Here is a 15,140-nt window from a genome sequence, read left to right as displayed (position 1 = left end):
GAGCGTTGTTTCGTTTTAGAGAATCACTTTTATGTTTTAATGCAAACTGTGAATGTTAAAGGGTAAATTCACCCATATTACAAAACTTTTTTTTTTTTTTTTTTTTAGTCCAGCTTACCTCTAGTGACATGTATGGAAGCCCATCTGTGCCAAGGTTAAAAAAAACAAAAACAGGGGAAAAGTTAGGAGAGGTGAGAAGATAAATAGTCCTTAAAATTATGAAAAACCGATGGGATAGTAAGTCAAACTTATGAGACTTACCAGAATTTGAATATCTATTGAAGTCCAACCCAAAGGGCAACAACTGAAGCTCCAATTGTTGGAGCAGCGTGAGGTGAATGGCAGTAAAATGTGTGATTGAACGCTCTGTAATGAACAACTTTGGGGACTGCTGCTGTTAGCCCACTAGCCATGCTAGCCCCTGCACGTTACGTTTCCACATTGAGCGAGTACATTTCGCCAGGCGGATTTTGATGTGACCGGACCGTGAAGGCCACACGCTTACACTTCTTTTACTTAAAGCAGTCACACAATGTAAATTGTAAACGTTGAAGCACAAAGCAAACACATTTTGTGTAAGTCCAATATTCACAATATTCACTCACTTTTAGTTCTGTTTTTGGTCACTATCCACTCCTGAGAGAAAATATCTGGCTCTTTAGCTGTTAGATGCATCACTATGTTCACCCACTAGTCTCTATCTGGGTCTGTCTGCTGTTTAGTGCTATGCAGGTAGTGTACCTTGTGGTTTTTAGAACTTTTTTGCTGAAAAGCTAAACGGCGAACTGAAACTTAGCTACAAAAGCTCTGTAAAACCAAGGGGAGCTGCAGATTCGGATGGTAATTCTGTGTAAGTTCGGGCAAAAAATTGGTTTATAGTTGCTTTAAAAACTCAAAATTCTGACTTAGTATCTCATACTTACCGTGAGCCCTTTTATTTTAGTCGTTTCTACCATTTTAATTTGTATTTCGATAGCAGCAGAAATCTCAGACTGATATCGTAAAACCTTTACAAACAAAATGAAAACTTACTGTATGGGTATATGCAACGTGTGGGAAGTAAAATAAAGTTCTTTTGTATATTGAGTGGACTGACTGTCTACTGATTTCCAAGACCAGAGGAATTTAAAATGTGTCACATTATTGAAACAAATGACACGAGGCTTTCTGTGGCGTTCCTCTCAGGCCAAAGCCATTAGTCACATACTTCCATATGACACTTCTTCGGTGCTTAGAATAACTGAGATGAGGTATTAAATAATGTGTGGAGTGCTCATGATGCATACAAATGGAGTTCACCATTTTAGGCAGGAGTAAGACACACAGCTGTTTGTTCAGCTTTTGCGCTCAAGCTGTTTTACCTCAGTTGAGATTTATACGAGACCACTGAAAATTTTTTGTCTGAACATAAAACTTCATACAGTTGCTGACTTGTGTTTAAAAAAAAAAAAAAAAAAAGTATTCAAGGCTGCTTTCATTCATTGGTCCTTGCCAGTGTTCCCACAGTTGTTCAAGAACATTTTCTGCAGCATTTTGAAGAAGTGTCTTTGGTAATATTACACAGCACAGGGGGGGGGGGGGCGTAGGATTAAAATATCAGTATCCTAAATTCATATTTCATGATAAAGAGATCACTCAGTTTATAAAAACACTGTCACTGCATCAACAAAGGATTAAGAGTCTTTGCAGAGAAAACAAAATGAGGGAATATCTTTATGAAGAACGGTGTTCATCCCTCCAGTAGGCTTCCAGGGACTTGTAGAATCAATGCTAAAGCACAGTGAAGCTGATCTGGCGACACATGGTGGCCCAACACCTTGCTGAGACACGTTATGTTGGTTTTTCCTTCACCCGTGTGTATGTGCCATGTCTGTGTATTAAGATTTGACAGAGTTATGAGTCAGAGAACAGGGAACAGATTTCGAAGCAAATTGCAGATATCAGGCGCCAATCGTCTCTGGTTACTGTCTCTAATGTGGCTGAAAAATTCTTCACCTACACAGCTCTTGACTTGGGCCTGAGCCATGGCTTCTCTACTTGGATTGCCATTCAGACCTTCCCCGTGGAGGCTGTTCACAGGCATCAGCAACAGCCAGAGCGTGTCCTTGACTGCGGGATTCACCTTAATCCTGGTGGGAAGCCATCCACTTTGGTATGCCAATCACTCCGTGTTTTTTTAAAGGAAAATGGACAAGTTGTCCTTTTTGTCTTTGTTTAGATAGTGGAAAAGAAAGCAAAGATACAAGGGGATGCAAAGCTCTGTCGGGCTAGGCCAGTTGGAGCACACGTGATTTCAGAGATTAGGTGGGTGGGGTGGTCAGTTTTTAAGCCTTTGCCGGGCGCTCCAGGCGATGTTAACGTAAGAGCAGCCAGTATTAATTGGAGGCCTGAGGACTAGGGGTGTCCCCAGGCCCTCTTTGGATCAGCAGCCAGCAGCGGTCAGCAGCAGGTAAGGGAGGAGTGATGGGTTGGGAATCGAAGCACGGTACCGTCGGAGAAGTGAAACAGTTTGAACAGGGAATACTTGAGCTCAAGAAGGGTCTTTGACAGGAGGAGACAGAAGTTTCTTGGCGCACTTGAACAAAGGGCTTTTAAAGCCATGACCTGCATTCCTGATGAGTTTCTGGCTTCTGCATGCTTTGTGGCTCATTCTGGTTCAAATTGGTTATGACATATGACGAGCCCAGGGTATATTTTTCAGTCCAAATACACTTTCAAAATTGCCACATGAATGTATTTACTGAAGTAGCAAAAAAAAAAAAAAATCAATAGACGACCAAAAAATATTAATGCTGTAAGGACAGCAGAATTATTGTCTGTAGAAATTCTGTCTTTCAGGAAAATGCCATTAGAATGAACAATCTTTCTACAAAAGAGGCACCAGTCAGTACAAGCTGTTTCTGATGTTCCTCTCCAAACAGCTGAAAATTACATTGTGTTGGCTATTTTAAACAAGTCATGTTTATCTTCCCTTATCCAGGAAAACAAGTGTACACTTGTTTTGTGGGTTTTTGTTTTGTTTTTGTTTTTTTTTGCTCTTCTTCTGCAGTTACAAACATTTACACCCATTACCTTTCCAGTACAAAAGACATGTCCTACTGTCACTAGGACAGTGTTGCTGAATCAGTTGGAGGGTAAATGCCTTGGTTAAGAGCAGCTTTAGCTGACCAGATTTTGGGATGGAGGGTGTCACATGTGGTACAGATGAAGCCCTTGGAGGCCAGTTTGGGATTTGGGATTTCGGGCCACTCAATTAGAATGACCTTATCCTGAAAATGGACTGTAAGAGTTAAATCTCAACACACTCATGGACACCCATAACAAAGGGAAATTGTTATCTCAATCCTGCTGGCAACTAAGAGAAAAAAATGTTAATTAATAAAAATGTTATTGTCATTCAACCTTATCTTGTCTTTCCCTTCTTTTTCTCCATCACACTGGTGATGTTGAAATGTTAATTACTAAATTGCATTTTTCTTCTCTATTCTTATCATTTTAATGCCTGTTAATTGACTGAAACGGACCAAAGAAAAGTACATGGAAAAGCCCCAGGGTAATGCTATATCTAATCTAGATAACTTTCTTCATTAGCGGCTATGCTAATTGACTTGTCAACGTAGCTGCCGGTAGGATTGGCCATGCACCCAACGTCCAGACAAATGCCAGCTTAGCTATTTTACTAAATTTCTGGATGTTACAAAAGGATTACGAAACACAGTCACCACTCCACATTTGATTGAATTTTGATTACATGTCTTATAACAGTATCACCTCGAGAAAACGTTTGCTAGCTAGCTGATTAAGCTAACGGTACGTCCGCCTTGAAACCATCCAAATTAAGGGGAATCGGAGACCGGAATCGTCCACTGCTTTAAATGCGACTGTCTCTTCATGGTAGTCCCCAGACTGAGTGGAAATGTTCCAGGGTGCTTTCTTTTCCTCTGGCCTCATTCAGGCTGTGAAAACAGTCCGGCCCTTCATGGCCCGGGAAAGGATTAAATGGGTATAGAAAATGTGTAAGAATATACTGTATGGAGAATTTAACACTTCCACAGAATAGACAAAAACAACAAACAAACAATCTTTTCTCCTTTCTTTGTAACCCGCCTCTCATCAGATGTGACTGTAGCCCACAGCATCCCTTGAGTTTTGACAGAATTGTTTGGGTTTTTTTTCCACCAAAGTGGGTGTCCCAGCAGATCGGCCGTGACGAGCTGGGTTTAGGCCTCGGTTTGGAATGGATAAGTTAAGAGTAAGCTCGCCAGCCCCTAGCCCCGGCGCCAGCCCTGTTCTACTTTCCTGGTTTGGATTCTGCAACCGTTTTCACCTTATAGCAAAACATGTTGTTCTGCCTTCAAAGACGAAAAAAAACAGGTGGCCCTGTATTAATCTAAACACGACGGGGAAAACAAAAAAGAAAGAGATGGCTTGCTAGCGGCCCAAGCGGAATTGTCAGGCACACAAACAGTAAGATTACTCACCACCATATGTGCTTTCCTTGACTGAACATGACAGCGTGCAGCCCTCAAGAAGTACACAGAGACTGCTTTTCTAACAGATGTAATGAATCATACAGCAGAATGAAAACAGTTTTGGACTTCGACAGCCAACACTAAACAGACCTCACGAAAGTCAGAATGTTTTTGCTGCGTGTGGGCTAAAAGCATTGCCCGAGACACGGCAGGTGAAATGAGGCTGAGACGGAGGTTTGTTAACGCGAGGATCGTTTACCGCTGAAGACAGAGATTTGTATGTGTTTTAAGCGCCGAGATCCCGACCACTGTGGGCTGCAGCGTGTCCCAGCTACAACCGAGCTGAAAGTGACATTCCAGTCCAGGTGAGCTGAAAACAGCTTGACCCAGGAAGTAAAGTCTAATTGTTTTCGAAGACGTGCGAAACGGCGGTTAACGGCTGCACTAAATGTCAGGACCACGGTTTAAAACTTTATGTATGTCTACATGACTCTTGTAAATAGCAGTCCTTTGCTACCAAATCACCTCTTGTGAAAAGGACAAGGGTATAACGATTTCTGCGCTGACATTAATATTTACTGGTGGGCAGGGGTATGTCGTTGCTTTTGACAGTGTAATAACAGCTCGTATAGAGTATAAAGTCTGCCATTACATGCTTGGCGTGGCGGTACCTGGCTAGACAGGAGGGGAGTGTCGAGTGACATGTTTAATCAAACAGTGGTCGGAGACATTTAGAGTTCTCCCCGGACAGAGAGCCATTTGTGTCGTCAGATTTGTGTCGTTATTGTCGATGTGTCAGAAAGTGCGAGTTGAAGTCAAAACCCTCTGCAGCTAGAAAAATAATTGGTTAGGAGAAAAAAATTAAAAAGGCTAGAGCTCCTTTTGAGTATTTTTGTACCAAATACAAACATGTAATGACGAGATCCATTTTATATTTGCCTCTTTATTTTGATGTAACCTTAAAGCTGTACCCGAAGCTTTTAAAGATAAAACCTTGCACGTATCTTATTGCTTTCACCACTGTCACATGAGAACATGCACATGAAACATTCCCGATATTTTGTTGGTACTGTTTTTGACGTGACGGAAAGTCAAATTTACTTTTCTGTTGCATCTGTTTTGTAAAATCTGATGGTTTGCAGGCTTCACTATCATAAACGCTGACAAAAGGACAAACGCAGTGGGAACAAAGATAATTGCATTTGCTGGGGACTCCTCAGTGGCATGGACAAATACTGTGTGCTTTTATTATGTCAACATTATGTGGATTGTGTGGTAAACTATACTGCCTATGATATATGTAAGCATTTCTTTTCACTGTAAAGCATGGGAATAAAGAAATCACATAAAACATCATGAAATGTACACATGCCATCTATACTGTATGTTCTTTATGTGGATAAATGTAGCTGAACTGAACTCTCTGTAATGACTCAGCATGTTTTTATATTATATATATATATATATCTATCTATCTATATATATCTCTATATCTATATCTATAGATCTATATATATATATAGATCTATATCTATAGATCTATATATATATCTATAGATATATATATAAACTGATTGGTGCTGTCTCAGAAAAGTGAAAGTTTTGGTTGTTGCTGTGCTTTGAGTTTAAGTAAATGTTCAGAGGGTCGCTCAAACTCACGGGTAGCAGGGAGTTTGAATGCAGCCACTCCAAACCCTTAACAGAATATCAACAATGCATGATAATTGGCCCGAAAAACTGTGTTTTGGAGGCAAGGGCAGCACTTTGGAGTCAGTTTGTCTGGCATGTGGTTTGACTGAATCCAGTGGTGCAATTAGGAGGCCTAATACAAGCCCGTTGAGTGTTGCTGTCATGCAGTGTTGGCACATTAGATATCAGAATACATGCATTGTATGTCCACCCTTCATCAAATCTTGGCTTAATACTAATATTAATTCATTTGCTATTAGGATAAAGGATAATCTGTAAGTGAATGCAAACCATTGCAATGTGCATTTGGCAAAGCACCAAAAATTTATTTCAGTTGTACATAGGTTGTAAACATACTGTAATTACACAGGTTCGAAAGCGGCTCTGAAGTCTATGCTATCATAGTTGTAAGCTAAGGAGGTGGAGATGCAAACAGATCTTGATCAAAATCAAATCTGAGTCAGAGAAAGAAATTGGAGGAGATCATAGCACTTGGGCTCAGCAGAATCAATCACATGAGCCCAAACACTTGGAACCACTAATCCTTCTAATCTTAAATTATCATGGCGAAGGAGGGTAATATGGATAAGGCAGCGCAGAATCACAAAAAGAGCCCTAATCATTTCTGTACTCAAATACCCAACAATACAGACATTCAACCCAACATTTTTCAGAATCCATTTTTAATATTTTTGAACGAACAATCCAAAGCAGTTGAAAACATTTTGTTCATTGTTACAAAGAAGAAAATCAACAGGGCTTTTTTCGAGAATTAAAAAAAAAACAAACAAACAAAAAAAAAAAAAAGCAACTGGACGAATTTAAGTACACAAAAATCTTTTTTTTTTGTAAGTTAGCCACCACAAAAAAGGTTCAAACCTGATTGTGTTATCAGGATATAAACATGGTTGAGGAGCCAAATATGTCCACATTGTTGAAAGAAAGTGAGGTATAACATCCAGGTGAGTAAAGTCTGTCTGGAAAAATAAGCCCTTTCTTACAATATTTATATTACTATCTCATCTTATTATGGCTTAATTTCCTTACGGGCATACCAACTGGTATGTCAGGAAAAAACACAAAATGCTTTTTGAGTTAAGTGTCGTGTTCCAGTTTGTTTGTTCTCATACAAGTCAAATAATGAAAGCTGTATTATTTACAAAAGGATGTTGTTATACTTACAAATTGGAGCTTTTGTCAAATTATGTCACGAATGACATAGTATTTCTCATCAAATTTGTTCTTAACATCAAATATATCTATAGGATTTATTTCTAATATAGTTAACCAAATATTTATTTGAACTTTAAGAGCTGGGGCACATGCAAGTTTTTAGAGTGGATTCGGAAAAGAACAATATTGTACAAAATAATAATAATAATTACAGTTTTATCAAAAAGCACTTTTTGTAGCACCTTGAGTGTTTTGTGATTCTGCACAAAAGCACCTCTGTGGTTGTATTCAGAGCAGCACCTGGAGCATCCAGAGAGGGAGCAAGGTGGGACGGGAAGGACAAGGGAGGATGGGGCTTGGGGTGAGTGGATCCTCTCTCTGTTGCTGAAAGTGCGCTGCTGTCCACCACGGCATCAAATGTCCTTTTCCTGATGTCACTCTCACTACTAAGTTAAAGTCATGTGATTCTGGCCCTACAAGGGCGAGGAGTAGTTTCCCCCTGGTCAGTGCTTTCATGACAGGGCCTGGGGACACTCTTCTTCTCCGGGTTCTGAGTGGATCTTCTCGGCAACAAAAGAAAACACAGGTTTTTGCTTCACGGGGAGAGAAGGTAAAGGTTTTCAGATATCAGCATGTGGGTGTTAATATGTACCCTCCGACCCTGTCCTTCAGCGGGGAGTAGAGGCGTGTCTAGCCGAGGAAACAGACGGGGCCGACCTCGAAGCCAAACCTCTGGTTGGAGTCCCCAAAGTCATTCAGCATGACGTCAATGATGGGCAACTGGTCGATACGGGGAGTGTTGATCTCCATCACCGTCCTTGAATAGCCCTGCTTCAGCTGCGAAAACAAAGGGCAAATGAGCGAACAAGTATTCAGTAAAGGGGTCCAAGTATGTTTCTTACACTGTTTTAGGGGAACAGGTTATCTAAGGACTTGAATGATAATCATTCAGAAAAGTACAGATTTATTTTTTTCATATTTTATATAAAAAGTGACCTTGAAAAAGCAGGTCCAGAAAACGGAGGGATTGATCTAGTGATTGTACACAATTTCTTATGTTTGTCCTCAAACAGTAGGGATCTGATTGTATTGTTATTACCCATTAGCGTTAAAGTGTTTAACAAGTATTTAATTTGATTGACGGAAAATTAATCAACAACAGTTCTGAAAATCTTTATGGTCATACATCAGACAAAAAATGCCAAATATTCTCCGTTTACAGGTTCTCAAATGTGAAGATTTGCTAATTTTCCTTTTTTTCATTATTTTCTAACATTTTACAGACCAAGCAATTAATCAGTTTAAATAATTTAAAGAAGATGTCTCTTTCTTTCCTCATTTGTTGTATAAGTGTTAGAAAAAAGTTCCAACTCCCGTTAAATTATCAAGCAGTATATACCATTTCACATTTCACTAGGGCTGCAACTAACAGATTTCATTAGTGATTAATATACTTATTAATTATTTTCTTGATTAATCACTTAATTATTTGATCAATAAAATGGGATAAAACTGGAAAAACTGCCCATCGCAGTTTCCCAAAGCCTAAGGCAACGTGACCTAGAGTCAAAAACTGAAAGATATTCCATTTAATATCATAAAAAACTAAGAGATCCAGCAACTATTCACATTTCCGAAGCTGGAACCGGTGAATGTTTAGCATTTTGGTTTAAAAAAAGAAAAAAAAGAAAAAGAAACAGAAATTTCAGCTGTACTTTCCACATTAATTACAAACCTTTCATACTGTAAAACAAAGAGGATCTGCCAGTGCAAAATGTCTATCCAAAATCAGATTACTACATTTGATCCCTTCTGTACTTGTATAAACATTGTTGTATGACATTTCCCCACAACTGTCTACATATTTGTGAGGATTAATGGGATTTCTTGGGATACAGGAAAAAGTTTAATTGCAAACTTAAAGTTAGAAAATGAGTTTTTACCGAGCAGCCATCCAACAGCGGCTTGATGAAGGGATTATTGTCGTAAGACATCTCCTCATCATTGGAGCCCAGGAAGCGCAGCGCCTTGTCATAGTTGTCAGCCTTGGCATCATACCAGGCCACAGACTGATGGCAAATGTAGGTGAAATTCTGCCGTGCCGAGGAGCTCAGCAGCTTCAGGAAGGTCACCTGCACTGTGTTGATGGTGTTTTCTGCCACGTCAACATAGTTCAACTGGGGACAGATAGATGGGGAGAAAGATTTAAAAAAAAAAAAAAAAAAAGGCAAAGGGGAGAGAAGACAAAAGATAGGGAAACAGAGGGTAAAGAAAGAACAGGATGCGTAAATAAAAGGATGCAGTGAGAGAAGGTTAAAAGAAAGGTCGGAGTGAAGGAAAGAGGAAATCAAAAAAAGAAGGATAAAAAGGGAGAGGGGAGGAGACGTATGGCAGAGGAAGTCAGGGCAGAGAGAGATTAGTGTTAAAGAGGGAAAAACTTATCTAAAATGGATGTAAACATCTACTTCTAGGTAAAAGAAGAAAATAGGAAGTTGTGGGGGTTGACTCACAATTTTGCCACGTTTAAATTCACTGAACCACGAGCCTGGAGACTCCTTAGGCCAGTTGGATATTCTAACCTACAAAGGAACAAACAAATAATTGAGTTTATGACGATTACTCTACAGAGCTTTTTAAACATTTTGGAGAATTCAGGGAGCAGATGTTTTGCCTTTTTTTCAAAAAGGTCAATTAAAAATATGGCAGATTCAAGTCTCTTTCAATTGCTATTACCATAAAATACCATTTGATTCAAGACTGGTACTGTAGCAATCAGATGTTACTGAGGAGATGCCTGTTACTTACTCCTGTGGATTTCTTATCTGGGTAGATGCACGTTTCTCCGCCTGCTGTGAAATTACAGAACACTTTGATGGAGTCTCCTATGCAGCCCTGGTTTGGATCGATCCAGTATTCACCTGAGGGAGAAACACAGTCATGAGACACAGATAAGGCAGTGGTGTGAAGCACAGCTTTGGCCTTTCAGAAAGTTTAGACTACTGCTTTTATTTAATGGTCACATCATCCATGACACGGTCGCTCAACCATCTCTAAATACAATTTATGTATTTCAGGTTTTCACTTGGGAGAATGTCAACAGGGAGGTTGTAAAATGTTATTTGTTTCTGCCAAGGCTCTAGCTCTGGTTTAGAGCTATTTAGCTGATTGACTAATTGATCAAAATACAATTAATCAGCAACTACTTTGATAATCAATGAATAGTTTAAGTAATTTTTCATGCAAAAATGCCAAACATTTGATGGTTACAGGTTTTTAAATGTGAAAATTGATCTCTTTTCTTGGTCTGACATTATAGTAAACTGAATATTTTGACAGGGAAGCTTGTATATAGCCTGAGAGGCACAAAAAAGTACTTCAAAATCACTTGCTGCTGCTTTCAAAGCTTAATTGCTGTGAGCTTCTGGAAACTGAAGGTGACTCAAATGAGTATATCAACATCTCTATCGACTCCTCTCTCACTCTGGATTTTGGCAGTTGGACAGTGAGAGTGTGTGTACATGTACTTCTCTCTTCGTGAGGACCAGTTTGAGTTATAGACCTTATGCACGTTTTTGTTTAATGTTAAGGTAAGGGGCTAGGGAATGCATTACGTCAATGAGTGTCCTCACAACTATGGGCTATGTAGGACTTATGTGGACAACTGCAGACCAAACTCTACTATTGCTGAATTCTGTCTCTACCATCATAGGACGTCTGCATCTTACCATCTGGGAAGTCAGGCTGGCTGAGGCGCAGGTCGTTGCAGGTCCTGGCAGGATTGTCTTGGGTGCCCATGGGGAACTTCATGCGCTCGATGTCCTGTTTGAGGTTGTTGAGGGATCCGAAGACATCCTCCATTCCCTCCATACCCACGCCGTCCATGCCGTAGTCTGCCAGTGCCTCATCTCCCTGCATCTCAGCCTGGCGCCTGGCCCTTCTGGCAGCATGCTGAAGGGGCAGCGGCTGGATGACGTCACCAGGTGGACCCTGAGGCGCAAAGGTAAAAGGTCAAGCAGATTATTTCTATTGAGTAAGTGTTTATGAAGGGATGGTTTTCTTAGTGCGAATGGTCTTTGTCAACCCCATGAGTTTTCCAGGATAGAAAAGTGTACATGGTCAGTGCTTGGTCTGCAACCAACAATTATTTTCATGATCAACTAATCTGCCAATTATTTTCTCAACTAATCAATTAATTGTTTAGTCAAAAATGTCATAAAATACTGAAAAATTTCCCAGATCCCCTGGGTGACATAATTCAGATTTTTTGTCCAAAATCCAAAGATATTCAATCTACAATGATATAAAGCAGAAAAAAGCAGCAACTTCATATTTCAGAAGCTCGAACCAGCAAATTTTTTTTTTTCTTGAAAAATTACATCAAATAGTTTTTGATTCATTTTCTGACGATTTACTTATCAATTCATTCGCTGATCTTTTCAGCTCTAGTGAGTACAGTATTTTCTAATCAATGTTGTTATCGCATATTTAGCGCATTCTTAGTGTATAATGTATATAACCTCAATGCCTCTTAAGTTTAAAGCCAATGAATAGGTAACTTACAGGGGGTCCAGGTGCTCCAATCAGTCCAGTGTCTCCCTTCTGACCAGCTGAACCCTGACAAAAAAAAAACAAAACACAAGATATCATTGACAAAATTATTAGGGAACCCATTCTTATCAGACACATATTGCCAGATGAATGGCATCAAAACACTGAAAAGGATGGAAACACGACTTACAGTTGATCCCTTGGATCCCTTCTGTCCTTGAGGGCCCTGTTGACAAAGCAGTATTAATAGATGATCAACCGCCGTGTAGCAGAGTGTGAAAATACATGTTTTTTTGGACAAGAAGTAGAACTTACAGGAATACCAGGGGGACCAGGAGGGCCGAGAGGACCTTGGAGACCACCAGTGCCCTTGTAACAGATGATAGATGACATCGATTAGGATGCAGCAAATGGGGGTCTCATTTAAGATATGGTACGTGACGGATGTATTTGTCCAAAATGTTTACAGTTTGTGCAGGGTGATAGGTAAAATAAACATATGTTTAATGCAAGTAACTGTGTTCTAGTATTATGCAGTACATAGGACAAAACTCTTCAAACATGTAAAGAGAACTCGTTTAAATTTAATATTTTATTTGTTTGTAAAACAATAATATTTTCATGTGGTCATTATATACTTTTTCCGAATGTTGAGAAACCCAGCCCTACTTACAGTTTTTCCATGACTACATATATCTTTACCATTGGTGGGCTTCTCTTTCCACTAACTCTAGGAAAGTCACACTTTACACACACATTTATGCAACTCTATCCCTTTATGCACTTCACAGTCTTATGGAGACAGCTAGGAACAAGCATTACTTTAAGAGAGCAGCTTTCCTGACACGGAGATTTACTTACAGAATCACCCTTGCCACCTGCAGTACCCTGAGATCCAGGCAGACCTCTGTCTCCCTTCTCTCCGGGCTCACCGGGGGGTCCGATCAGACCGATTAAACCTGGATGACCCTGGAGTAAGATGAAAAAGGGAATAAAGAACAAATAGTGAGACAAAAATAGCATTGAAATAAATTCAGACACCAAAGCGATATTTGTTCTAATTATGCATTTGACAAAGAGTAATTTTCATATCTACTAAAGTTTAATTTCTGTTCGTTTATCGCCAGCAGAAAATAAAAGCTGTTTTTTTAAAAAGTGAAACAAATATGCTGATTCATCTGCAACTTTATGCACAATGCCTGGCGAGACGACCTCAGCCGTGTCTTTTTTCTGCCTATAAATAATTAGTGTGTTTATAGTGGTCATCGTATTTAACAATGGTGGTCTGTCCTGGCCGTTGCTGCCTGGCAGAGTTATGGCCATCTGCTCCTTACTACTGCATGCTGGCATTATACCAATGAACATTACAAAGATGATATTATTGGACCTATACATATTCATTCACTGCTTTAAATCACTGTGTGAAAACTCCTCACGGAGCAGAACTTTCCTCGTATCGGAGAGAGTGAACAAAGAGAGAGAAGCAACAGGCCGAGATGTTTGCTTGCTTTTGAAGCTTCAGATAAGGCACATAAGCAGATATGAGAAGTACAGCAGTAAAGCAATTTGAGATTAGCATCATAATAATGTCTTGCCTTTTCTCCTTTGTATCCAGAGTCACCTTTCATACCAGGAAGTCCAGGGGGTCCCTGCGGAGGGATAGAATTAGTTTGTCAGGAATAACTGACAGTGACATGAATTCACATTATTTTATAGTGACAGCCAGCAAGTAACCCTGCAGTCATGGCGACTATTCTGTATCTATCCTGCAGAGTTACTGAAACAACTCCTGTACACGATTACTTAAGTTATGTAATGGTTGAAAAGCTCGCAACATTCAGACGTTTTTTTAATAAGGTGTGGGCAGGTAGTCCTGCAGTATCATACATTCAGCACCATTCTTGACTTTTGCAATGACTACATCTGTGCCATGATGTTGCGGATTCGACAGGTTTTTAGTTAGAAGGTGGAACGAAATGTCTTACAAGAGGTCCAGGGAGGCCGTCTTGACCAGAAGCACCAGGGAGTCCCTGCTCACCCTGGGAAAAAAAAGGAATACATAATTACAGCATTTGGCTAATAACAATTATTGGAATACTATATTTTAGAGTCTACTGTATTTAAAGAAATCAAACATATTTAAAATGTATCTATGGTAGTAGAATAGTACTTTTAATAAAGACATAGCTCAACCAACAGCGCTTTTCAATCTTGTAATTACTCCATATAAATGAATTCATTCATCACTTGAAATCCAGAGATTTGTCACTGAAGTCGAGTCTGTGGCATAAAAATGAACTTTATTTCTATGACGAAAATATACTCACAACAGGGCCAGGGATTCCACGTAGACCCTCAGGACCAGCCTTTCCAGGGGGACCCTGAGGTCCAACAGGTCCAGTTTTCCCAACAGGTCCCTCTGCTCCAGCTTCTCCCTGTTAAACAAAAGGATATTAGCAGAAAATCACAATTACTCCCTTTTTGTGGTCTATAGACTTCATAGACTTCTGGGCACTTAAAAGTATTCTTTGGAGTTTAATTTGAAGAGAAACAAAGTAATATCAACATTCACTGTTTCTCATGAAAACATATTGTGTGTATCCTTGAGGGCTGACAAACACAACGCTACTAGTAGTCGAAAACTCCATACCTTTAATACTGTTACTTTTCAATGCGGAGTCCTATGGTCCCCCGTACACGATAGCATAAAAGTCAAACATGTCTGACAATAATTAAAGCAATCCTGTATCCGAAAGTCACATTGTTCGATATTCTGCAATGTTTTGATTCCACAAAATCTCAGATTGGAGGGTTTCAAGGATTTGTAACTTCCACACAGATCAAATGTTAACAGAACTCGTCTTATCATCTCTGCGCAGGAACAGTGAGTTTTTTATGTATTGAAGTTCCCGACATGTCATATCGACTGGGTTGATAGGAGGACGGGATTAAAATGTTCTGACAACCAATTAGGCCTGGATTTGACAGTCAAGGATCACTACGCAGGCTTTGTCTTGTCTCCATCAAATCAACTCTAATCCTTTACCTCAATGTGGATAGGATGTGTCCCTTGTATATGTGTGGGATGAGAAAAGAACAAAAGAAATAGCCAGGCTATGTCTGAAATTTTTCATGTTTTCTGGCTGTGTGTTTCTTTGAACAATCTGATTTAGTGATAAACAGTTTGTCTTAGAAAGATTGTTACTGTTTGATGCTCTTCGACTGTAAACACCACCATGTTATGGATTTTAACAAAGC

The 15,140-nt window shown here is 39.6% G+C and overlaps 1 protein-coding gene across 2 annotated transcripts in view; it reads right to left on the bottom strand.

Annotated features, from left to right (window-relative positions):
- Positions 1-6,923: 6,923 nt before the first annotated feature.
- The window catches only part of LOC120799265 (collagen alpha-1(XI) chain-like), an 85,431-nt gene continuing 77,214 nt past the window's right edge, over positions 6,924-15,140 (bottom strand). Inside the window, exons 56-68 of one of the 2 annotated variants that reach the window (XM_040144292.1) lie at positions 14,210-14,317; positions 13,868-13,921; positions 13,478-13,531; positions 12,744-12,851; positions 12,198-12,251; positions 12,073-12,108; positions 11,895-11,948; positions 11,060-11,321; positions 10,140-10,252; positions 9,845-9,913; positions 9,278-9,511; positions 7,987-8,171; positions 6,924-7,894 (exon numbers count right to left, since the gene is read on the bottom strand). In XM_040144292.1, the coding sequence (XP_040000226.1) occupies positions 8,025-8,171; positions 9,278-9,511; positions 9,845-9,913; positions 10,140-10,252; positions 11,060-11,321; positions 11,895-11,948; positions 12,073-12,108; positions 12,198-12,251; positions 12,744-12,851; positions 13,478-13,531; positions 13,868-13,921; positions 14,210-14,317 (1,293 nt within the window). In that variant the 3' untranslated portion in view covers positions 6,924-7,894; positions 7,987-8,024. Of the gene's footprint in view, positions 8,172-9,277; positions 9,512-9,844; positions 9,914-10,139; positions 10,253-11,059; positions 11,322-11,894; positions 11,949-12,072; positions 12,109-12,197; positions 12,252-12,743; positions 12,852-13,477; positions 13,532-13,867; positions 13,922-14,209; positions 14,318-15,140 lie in introns of both variants that reach the window. The other variant, XM_040144291.1, reaches the window with a different exon arrangement.

This window comes from Xiphias gladius, chromosome 14 (assembly GCF_016859285.1).
Source record: "Xiphias gladius isolate SHS-SW01 ecotype Sanya breed wild chromosome 14, ASM1685928v1, whole genome shotgun sequence".
Classification (NCBI taxonomy): Eukaryota; Metazoa; Chordata; class Actinopteri; order Istiophoriformes; family Xiphiidae; genus Xiphias; species Xiphias gladius.
This window is presented reverse-complemented; position numbering and strand designations above follow the sequence as displayed.